The sequence below is a fragment of the Trametes versicolor genome, assembly GCF_000271585.1.
Source record: "Trametes versicolor FP-101664 SS1 unplaced genomic scaffold TRAVEscaffold_13, whole genome shotgun sequence".
NCBI lineage: Eukaryota > Fungi > Basidiomycota > Agaricomycetes > Polyporales > Polyporaceae > Trametes > Trametes versicolor.
The window spans coordinates 1,382,299-1,393,056 of NW_007360333.1; the positions used below are offsets into that span (position 1 = coordinate 1,382,299).

Below are 10,758 nucleotides of genomic sequence, written 5' to 3' on the forward strand. Positions count from 1 at the left end.
AGCACTTCGTCGTTGACGACGACCATAATTGCCGCGTGGCTCGGCTGTTTCCCATCAATTTCCCCTGTCCGCTCCCACCACCACCTCCCTCGTCCTCCCCGTCGTGCTCAGCACCTCCCGCCATACCGTCGCTCTCTTCACTCTTAATGCCGAGCTTGTTCTCTCGTGCACGGACCACATCGACCCCGACAAAGAAATCCGCCTTCGACCTCGGCGCACAGGACGAATTCGGCCGCATCAGCAGCAGAGGCTCCCCGCGGCCACCCGTCCAGCAGCAGTTCGTCGCGACCGCGAAGAAGGCGGCCAAAAAGGACGGCGGGAAGAGCTCCGCAAAGTCACGGGCAGTCGCCGCGGATGATGAGCAGCAGGACTACGGCCCCCCTGACGGTGCCTTTCTCCCCCTGAGCCTCGAGCGGCCCCGGTACGAGCACGGCGAGGGCCCTGTACTCGAACAGCCGCCCTCGCACGACTACGGCTATCTGTCGTACGGCCGCCATGTCATTCTGGGGCCCGAGGAGGTCGCACGGCTCGTCGACGTGGTGGGCGAGGAGTTGGGCACGCGGGGACTGACGACCCCGTTCATCTTCTCGACTCTCGCGCTCGACGTATCCTCAGCGGCGGTGAAACGGCTCATCCAGACGTTCCTCAATACGTGCACGAAAGCATCGTCGGAGGCGGACAGGCAATGGCGACAGGAAGCGCGCCTGGCGGGTCCGCACGAACTGGGAATGGCGCTACGGTGGGGACTGGCTCGGGTAGTACGATGGGTGGGCGGGCACCAGGTCCGCGGACTGGTCTCGTACGACGCATACAGCCAGTGGCGGGACTCTGAAGCTGGTGCGTGTCGTCGAGCGATCATCCGCAGGCGTCGTCTAACTCCTCGGCAGTGCTCAACTACCCCGGACTGCATTTCTCTTCATTTCTGGACCCCTTGGATCCTCTTCTACGTTCAATTCTGGTCGGGCTGTTCACTCTATTGACCCGGTTCGCTGCGCACTCTGCATCTTCCGGGCACACGCCTCCCACCTTGTCGCCGCTTTTCGGGCCTTTGCTTTTCGGGCTGGGACCATCGACGCTCAACTTCCACCATGCATATATGCACTATCTCCACGCCGTAACCGCAACGGAACACCTGCTGCTCGCCTTCATACGCTGGCAAGACACCAAAGCGAGTGTGTCGACGCCCGCCCTCGGTGTTCCCACTCGCCTCAAGGCATGGATACAGGGGTACCCGGCGATGCTGCCGTCGATAGGCAAACAGGAGCGCCCTCAGCCGCGACGGGGCGCCCGTACTGTGCGCATTCTCAGCGTACGGCGCAATGTCCGCATGTACTCGCCCGACCTGGTCAAGACCGCAGCATCCTGGGCGCAGCGGCCTCGAGGCGCCGTGTCAAGCGCGGGCGAGCGTGCTTTCGCGGGCTCGCGGGAGTGGGAGCGAATCGCGCCGCCTACACTCAAGCTGCCGCCACGATACTCAGACGCATACAAGAAACGTATGGACCTCGCACCGACTTTCCACCCGGACGTTGGTGCTTCCTCCACCGCATCTTCGCCGCCGCCATCATTGACATCAAGCATCTCGTCGGCATCATCTGCCGGGTCAACGTTGTTTGACGAGAAGGAGCACGGCTTGATTGGTGGCGAGGACCGGTTCCGGAGCTTGACAGACCTGAAGTGGGGCGAATTTGAGGCAATGGGCTTTGGCAGTGTTGCAGCGGACGATAAGAAACTGCAGTTCGACCTCACGGAGGGCGCGCGAGCGGTATGTCAATCGCTTTTCACACTCTTCGTTTCATGAGTTAGCGATATTTATCAATTTTTTGTGTGACCACAGGCCCGTGCTGCGAAACGCGCAACGCTGACATGGCAAGATTTCTCTTCTTCGGGTTTCTCGCGGACAGATGCACACCTTAGCGCTACACTGCAATTTAGCGCTCCGGTCGCCAACCAGATCAACGCATGGCCAACTCAATCTGCGGAGATGCACCGCAAGCTGAAGAAGGCCCAGAAAGCCCTGCCTCCGTTTGGCTGGGACACTGAGCCTGTTCTGGGTGGAGAGGAGGTGATCGAAGAGGCCTTCGTGGACGTCTTCTGCGATCTCATATACGGTGGCGGATGGATGGATGATGACCGACACGAGGAGATAGACCGAGAATGTAACTGGGCATTGGTGAGTGCAAGTTTCACACAGTATGTTTGTTCCCTGTTTATCATCATCGCCTTGGTTGGCAGATCGAGTTCAAGTCTTTGCCTGTAACTCGAACCAACACCGTCTCGGGCGCTGGGGATCCCCGCGCCTCCACCACGCTCGTTCTTTTCGAGGAGTTTGTTCCCGCGGAGTACCGTCAGCAACTTGCCTCATCTGGAGCGAACCGCCGGAGACTTCCTTCGCTCTTCTCTGCGTCGACAAAGTCCAAACAGTGGAAACCTGCTCCAACACTCAATGGTCGGCCGTATGTCGTGGGACACGTGCCGCATAGTCCGAATTACCGCGAAGTCGAATTTGAAGGCCTCCTGCGCTCCAATGGTAGCAAGGTCTTGTCGTTGAATCGCAGTCAAGAAGGCTCGCGACCCCCACCTGTCCTTACATCCGCCAGCGTCATCGCCACTCCCGGCCATGAGCTTGGAAATCCTCTGGCAAAGGCCCTCAGCCCTCAATTTCTGAACACCATGCGGTCCGATTCACCTATTCCGAGCCCGAGGCTCCCGTCAAGCCCACAAGATGACGGCGGCTCTCCTCTGGTCAAGAAGAGCTCCCGTTTTCGCCTGCCGACCGGACTTCCATCAAGCCCTGCAGCGCCGCGGCGAGCCGGTCTTCTGCCGACGGAGTACGACCCGGTGGAGTTCGACACTCGTCTCGCAAGTTTTGACGATGAGGAGCTCGGCAAGAAGAAGCACAATCGTCGACGCTCGAAAGACGACGCGTGGGTGGACATCCTCGTCGCCAACTCTAGCCGCCGGATGGGATCGCAGGACGCCGAGATGCGCAATGTGCTCAAGGGTGGCCGTTCGGATCCCGAACTCGCCAGCCAAGAAGTGTCAGAGGTGCTCGCTGCCGTGCGCGGCCACTTCTCCGATGACGAGGACGATGGTATGGAGCCTGTTGCGGGCCCAAGCGGCGAGGGCGACACTTCAACGTTGCAGGACTCCGTACTCGAGCACACGCCAGCCAGCGCGGACCACCACGGCGACGACGAGGGTGATTCGCAGACGCAAACCACTCCCAGGCGACGCGTGGGTTACTTCGATCTCCACCCTGACCGTCGGCCTCCCACCGTTGCCGACGATCCTAGGGATCGCTTCGAGCGTCCCTCGTACGAGAGTGACACCTCAACCGAGAACCCGTACACCGCATCTGCTGTCAAGAAGTCACCTCGTGCCAACCTGACACCGATGGACAACTCGGATCTGAACCGACTATCCACTGCTTCTGAGTACGAGTCAGACCCAGAACCTGTCCACATCGGCTCGCAGTCCATTCCGCGGGACGTCAGCAAGTCCTCCGGTGGCAAGCCGCTGCCCGCCATCTCGCCGGCGAAGGACGAAGATACCCCCTCCCCTCCGGCGAAGTCCTCCGCGAGCAAGACCGCGTCGCTCATCGAGATGTACCGCGAGCGTGAGCGTAACGCCAGCTCGGCGAGCCCCATCCCTTCCTCCCGCCTTCCCGTTCGTCAGGCTTCCCTGCAAACCGCGCGCCTGAACGGGAAGGAACGCTCTACTTCCCCTCTTCCTGCCACCCCGACACCCCCTACCCCCGCCGACCTCCCGGAAATAGTGGAGCCCGAGCCCGCTGACGACAAGGTGAGCGAAGAAGATGTTGTGATTGAAATTCCCACCACCTACGTCCATGGCGCTCCCCTTTACAACGTGCTCGAGGAAGAGGAGGAGGAAGCTTAGTTCGGAGCTTCCCCAGCACGGCCTCGCCCTCGCACGGCGCGCACCTCGTGCGCTTGCTCCTCTACCCCTTCCATTTCCCCTCGAGGGTCCGCTCTGAAACATCGTATTCAGCCCCGATGAACGTGGCCGCCGTCGTCCCCGCTCGCCTGGCCCACCGCCGCGGACACGACGTCCTGCTGCCCGCTGCGTCGCTCGTGGTCCGGGCGCCCCAACACCCCCGCATGCTCCTCAAACCCTCGACATCGTTTCTTGCTAGTGTTGCATAGTAACCCTCCCGTTCTTTCACGACGATACCACAGAGCCCGCCCCGGTTCCGGCTAACTTCCTCGTTCATTCTGGGCCCCGGTTCCCCCTTACCTAGCCCGTTCCCTTTCCCGGATCAGCGCCGCTGTGCGCCCACTGTCCTCGCAATATACGTATGTTCTGCGCCTCTTGGCCCCGCTATGTTGTGCATTCCTTCTCTCGAATCATCTATGTCTCACCTTGCTGAAGCGGACCCGCGCTGTTCTCATCCGTCGATAGTGTTCACGTTACAGTAAATATACATCTAAATGGTGCCAAGGGTGTCGATCATCACTTTCTCGGGCGAACCCCGCGGGGGAGTTTTAATTATACTTCAGCGTTCATACGAGCAGGGGCTGCACATACTACGCCAGCGCGCTGGGACCATTACAACCTGACAGCCACATCTGTCACACATCTTGGAGGGATAGGAGGAATGCGCATATATCCGGTCGTCGCGGGACGTGCGACCCTAGGCAAGGATGACTGGAGATATTGATGGCTTTGGTAACTTTTGTTTAGAGGGTTCGCGGAATGCTGCATGGAATATGTTACGCGTTCCCCCGGTCGAGGGGCCTAGCTACGTAGATGTCAAAAAGTGTCAACGCCTCCACACTTCGCAGTCGCTTCGATTCTGCTTCATCTTCCGAAGACATTCCCAGATTGGCAAAGGTGTGACGCGGTAACCGGCGCCCGGGAAGCGAGTCATACGCGCGACGCGTCTGGTTTGGATCGGTGGCAGGTTCTCGGACGTCCTTCGTGCTACCATACTGTCCTGTCCAGATGCGTCCACAATTTGCCATGTCTCTCACCGTTTTTCGTCTGCCTACATCAATGTTGACGAGGTACGGAGGTGGAGAGCAATGGTCAATGAAGCCACCTCTCGCCGTTGTGTCGGGGCGGTGAGTGAACGTTATTCATATATGCTCCGACAGGAGCGATTTCGTGCCGAACAAACCTTCGAGATCGGCGCGTCGCACGGGTGACGGACTCAGGGAGCTTGCTTCTTCTGTGATAACGTCTGGCTTCCGTCTCGATACGGAGGTCTTTGGACGTGTCTGCGACTCATCACGAAGCGTAAAAATGACCTCCTTCACGTATTCTGGTGTATATATGAAGGCGCGAGATCTCTCCATCGAACGGATCCAAACTGCTGCCCTCACCACGACATTCCCCGTCTCTCCTTACAGCCCGGCATCAGCCTGGCATCAAAAGGTCGAATTCTACAAGAGCATATGGAGAAATAATCCTGTTCGACTCAAGAGCGTGCCCTACTGGACATTGGCGCACATCAACTACGCGTCTAGGCTATCTTAAAACATTGCGGCCATGTGCGACATATACCCCCTTGAAGTTGCAAGAACTACTCTCGGCGGATCGGCCGGATATCATAGGAGTGACGCCGTTTGGAGCTCTGTACCGTATGCAGAAAAGTTTGCCTTTCTGAAGAGCAGTGAAGAGCACATCCTTGTCTGACAGGTCATATCTAGGCTCCAAAGATACATGGCACACACACACAAGGATCAATACCGGATGTCCGTCCAACACCATGGCCTATGCCTTTCAAGGCCTAGTGACGATAACGATGACTTCAAGACTGCGCAATCTCAAACGCTGACAGTATCTTTGGACTCTGGATCAAGAGGCGGCATGCCATCACCTCAGCAAAAACGCCACAACCCACATGAGCACTACCGCCTGGCAATCGACGCATCGAATGCTCCCCGCAACAACTGATATATTACAGTCTTAACAGGTTGTACATCCAGTCCTCACAATTCCGACACCGTGAGCATGAGGGATGTGGCTCTTGGCGTTGTAGGCGGAGTGGCTTGGCGCTCAAACCTTGAAACTTGGCGCATCCCATCTTTGCGTAGCGCTTAATATTTCTAGCCCCTACGAGCCAGTTGGCCGTTTGCAATTTGCGCACCGCCAGCCTCCAGGCACCAGCGGTGCGGGGGAGGTGAAAAGTGGCGTTTGCGTGAGGCGCCAGGGAGCCAGCCGGCCGGGCCGAGGCACACCTAATGTGTAGGATGCAAGGGGGGGTGCCTGAGCCACAATTGATGGCAGTCTCGCTCTTACAGCGGATGTTCAAAATAGAGTGCCTACCTTTCCTTCCGTCCTGTCTTCTCGCCCTACCGACGGCCAGCACTGTATACGCGCAGAAGGGCTGCTGCTGCAGGCTCGCAGCCGAAGCGCTGCTTGCGCCCAGGTTACTAACATGGAAGAATATCTCTATCAAGCATCGCACGAGCCGCGGATAGGCCCGCGGTACTTGGAGGTAAGTTTAGAAGCACTTCTAGTACGGCTATACTCGGTATGTGGCACATGAGTACTGCACGAGGAGCAGTAGGCAGGTGCCGCGAGAACCGCGGAGCATCACGGTGCCCATTGGCCCCGATTGGACCGATGGGCACAGTGACGGATGCGAAACTTGAGCTGTCAAGCTCGGTGGCCAGGTATTCAGCGGTAGTAGACCGTCAGAACGTCCTAAGCATCGAATCCTCCTGCGCGTACCTTGGCACGTACACGACTTCCTTGCGGAGGCTCTTCGCGTCTGCACTAGACACATAACCCCGGCCCCAGGCCGGTCATCCCACCGGCATCGGCGCGGTGTCTATTTTCGCAACTCTAAACGCCGCATTGGAAGCTTGTTCGGTGGGTTTGGAGCACCGCAGCGCCGAGTGCACATGGTCGCCCTTGCTTCTGCTTCTAACGCCCGCTCTCACGGCCGGGATGGGAGATAACGTGTAGGAACTGGGAAGCGGAAGTATTAATGCGCTCATGCCATCCATCTGTTCGCCCTCGGCGCCAGGTGTCGCAGAACCTATATATCCATCTCAATAGCCAACTGATCCTGCTCCTGACCCCCCAGCTTCTGGCATCCATAATGCCTGCCACCTACTCCGCTGAGGACAGGCAGTCTGCGGGCTCGCTGCAGGAGAAGTTTGCAGAGGATGCGGAGAAGAACGGTAAGCGCCTCCTCTTCAACTCCCTTGTCTGCGTGAAAATTCCCTGACCAAGCCACCCATTCTTAACTCGCAGTCTCCCACCAACTCGTGGTTCCCTTAGAGCCTGAGTTTGACGACCCCAACATCGACCCCGATGCGATCGTACTCGGTGAGCGAAGCCCAAAGCTTAAACTAACCCATCGTGCTGAGCCCTGTCGTGTGCAGACGACGATTCACCCTACCCGGAGGTACGCTCTGCGGTCGCCAACACCGATGACCCAGACATGCCGGTGAACACGCTCCGCGCCTGGGTCATCGGTATTGTCTGGGCCATCATCCTCCCCGGCATGAACCAGTTCTTCTTCTTCCGATACCCCTCCGTTACCGTCACTGGCGTGAGTCTCGCTGTGCTTTCACATTGCCGGGATGCCCTATCTCTGACTGCTCCTCTTGGCCCCCCAGATTGTAGCGCAGCTGCTGTCATACCCTCTTGGACGACTTTGGGCATACGCGCTTCCGAATGTCAAGATATTTGGTATATCCGTCAATCCGGGACCGTTTACCGTTAAGGAGCACGTTCTGGTCACGATCATGGCCAGTGTTGGATATCAGTCCGCCTACGCAGTACGTTATTTCGTTATCATCTGATACTACGGCTTCATTGACATGCCGGACAGACGGACATCATCGCTGTACAGCGTGTGTACTACAATCAGATATACAACTTCTCATACCAATGGATGGTTGTGATGTCGACCCAACTAGTAAGCGTCTAATACTGTCGGCAGTGATATTCCCGGGCTCACCCCCGTGACAGATCGGGTTCTCTATCGGTGGAATTGCGCGCCGCTTCCTCGTAGCGCCACCCTCTATGATCTGGCCGACGAACCTGGTGACTTGCGCGCTGTTCAACACCCTACACTCACAGCACTACGCCGGTATCGGAAACCGCGGCGGCATCTCCCGCGAGTGGTTCTTCCTCTACGTGTTCATCGGCTCGTTCTTCTGGTACTTCTTCCCTGGCTACATCTTCCAGGCGCTGAGCTACTTCACCTGGGTATGCTGGATTGCGCCGAACAATGTGGTGGTCAACCAGCTCTTCGGGTACTACAACGGCCTCGGGATGTCCCTCATCACCTTTGACTGGTCGCAGATCACCTACATTGGCTCCCCCTTGGCGACGCCGTGGTGGGCTGAGGCGAACGTCGCCGTTGGCTTCGTGTTCTTCTTCTGGATCCTCACCCCGATCCTGTACTACACGAACACCTGGTATGCCGCGTTCATGCCGATCTCGACGCGCACGTCGTACGACAACACGGGCCAGGAGTACGACGTCACGCGCATCCTCACGCCGGAGTCGACGCTCGACATCCGCAAGTACGAGCAGTACTCGCCGCTCTTCCTCTCCATGACGTTCGCCATGACATATGGGCTCTCGTTCGCGTCCATCACGGCGACGATCATGCACACCGCGCTGTTCTTCCGCAAGCAGATCTGGATCCAGAGTCGTCGCTCGCTCTCGGAGCAACCGGACGTGCACGCGCGGCTTATGTCCAAGTACCCGCAGGTCCCGGAGTGGTGGTATTCCATCATTTTCGGTAAGTGCTCACGAAAGGTGCTGTCGGAGAAGAGCGGTTATCTCATTTGCTTGCAGTGATCATGTTCGTCTTCAGCGTCATCTCTATCGAGGTTTGGAACACACAGATGCCCGTGTGGGCCCTCGTGCTCGCCCTCATCGTCGGTGAGTTGTAGCTGTTGTCGTAATGCTATCGTGTCCACGTCACTCACGCTTTCCCAGCATTCGTGTATACCATTCCGGTCGGCATGATCCAAGCTATCACGAACCAACAAGTCGGCTTGAAGTAAGCACAACACATACTCGTATACTATGCTTATACTCATCATCATTCAGTGTCATCACCGAGCTCATCATTGGCTACGCGCTCCCCGGCAAACCCATTGCGATGATGATGTTCAAGACGTACGGCTACATCACCATGGCTCAAGCTCTGCAATTTACGTCTGACTTTAAGCTCGGACATTACATGAAGATCCCGTGAGTCGTATTACTCGCTCAAACCCCGCCTTCGCTCATCTCCGTTCCCTTCTAGCTCCCGGGTCATGTTCTGGGCACAAGTGCTCGCCGCGGTAATCGCGGGCACGGTGCAGCTCGGTGTGCAGTCGTGGATGTTCACGAACATCGACCGCATGTGCGACCCCGCGCAGCCGGACGGCTTCATCTGCCCTTCGACGGAGGTATTCGGCACGGCGTCGATCATCTGGGGCGTTATCGGGCCGCAGCGGCAGTTCTCGCAAGGCCAGATCTACTACGGCCTGCTCTTCTTCTTCCTCGTCGGCGCGGTATGCCCGCTGCTCACGTACCTCGCCGCGCTCCGTTGGCCGAACTCCTTCCTCCGCTACGTGAACTTTCCGGTCATTTTCAACGGCACGAGCTACATCCCGCCCGCGTCCGCGCTCAACTACGTGCCCTGGGCGATCGTTGGGTTCATCTTCAACTACCTCATCCGCCGCCGCCATTTCTCGTGGTGGACGAAGTACAACTGTGAGTCTGCGCGTGTCGCTGCTGAGTGCCCACAGGACGCTGACCTTCTATTGCCTTTATAGATATCCTGTCTGCTGGGCTCGACTCCGGTGTTGCAGTGTCCATCATCGTGGTCTACTTCACGCTGCAGTACCCGCAGAACGGCGCGATCGGGAAGAACAACATTCAGAAGTGGTGGGGCAATACCGTCTCCACCAACACCGCCGACTTCGGCCCCCAGGGCGCGGGCACGCCGTTGTCCGCCATGCCTCCTGGCCAGACTTTCGGGTACGTAAAATCCTACCGGCGAGTCGTTCTGGGCGGACAATATAGCTGACCGTTGTGCATCAACAGGCCGGCTACTTGGTAATGTGAACGTGGTAATGGGAGAGCTCCATCGCATGTAATTTGTTTCGTCCTGGTTTGCTGTATATCATGAGTTCTTGGATCGTTTGTATTGAGTACTTGTATACCTGTATGATATCCCGTTTCGGCGTCACCACGAGAATCTCTCAGTCGTTCAAATGTGCCCAGGTTCACTGGTGTAACATCGAGCGCAACTCATCCACGCTGGAGATTCCTTTGAACGCGATCATGTGAGAAATAATTAGCGTGGGAAATCAGACCGCGCCCAACGCTGCGCCTGTCTTGGTACGCGACAGCGCCCACAGCTTGCTCTTTGTCCATCGCGTCTCATCCGTCTTGCAACTTGCCGCACCGCATCTTGGTCTTCTTGCGTCGTACATTCATATCTAGTCTTCGGAATTATGGCGGGCAGTTTGGCCGCATACATCGGCGCGCCTCCTCCCCATTTCAGGAAGCGGAAGCAGCGCGATCCATCGCCCACAGTGCCGAGTCCCGAGGAGCCTACACCCGCGCGCAGAGACGCGTTCGGCGTAACACCGTCGCGATCCGCGCGAGTCTACAAGACGTACGCGCACAAACGCGCGCGGTCGTACGCGAGCTCGTCCGCCGGAGATGAGCCAGATGAGGCTGAGGAGGAACAAAGCTGTGAGTCTGATAATGTCTGTTCTCTCGCATCGGGGCGCACGACCTCTCAGAGTCAGTCACATGTGGGCGCGGGTC

The 10,758-nt window shown here is 57.9% G+C and overlaps 2 protein-coding genes across 2 annotated transcripts; both read left to right on the forward strand.

The window, feature by feature from the left end:
• Positions 1–90: 90 nt before the first annotated feature.
• TRAVEDRAFT_175011 (uncharacterized protein) lies at positions 91–4,411 on the forward strand. Its single transcript, XM_008046249.1, has 4 exons — positions 91–837; positions 888–1,762; positions 1,835–2,170; positions 2,233–4,411. The coding sequence occupies exons 1-4, from the start codon at positions 147–149 to the stop codon at positions 3,895–3,897; spliced, it is 3,567 nt and encodes a 1,188-aa protein (XP_008044440.1). The 5' UTR covers positions 91–146; the 3' UTR covers positions 3,898–4,411.
• A 1,892-nt stretch (positions 4,412–6,303) lies between these two features.
• TRAVEDRAFT_31915 (OPT oligopeptide transporter) lies at positions 6,304–10,230 on the forward strand. The gene is made up of 13 exons (XM_008045861.1): positions 6,304–6,460; positions 7,055–7,151; positions 7,225–7,299; positions 7,356–7,525; positions 7,593–7,754; positions 7,808–7,894; positions 7,948–8,728; positions 8,785–8,871; positions 8,929–8,992; positions 9,043–9,186; positions 9,242–9,693; positions 9,756–9,960; positions 10,027–10,230. Exons 2-13 carry the CDS (start codon positions 7,070–7,072, stop codon positions 10,040–10,042), a joined length of 2,325 nt encoding a protein of 774 aa, XP_008044052.1. The 5' UTR covers positions 6,304–6,460; positions 7,055–7,069; the 3' UTR covers positions 10,043–10,230.
• The last annotated feature ends 528 nt before the right edge of the window (positions 10,231–10,758 follow it).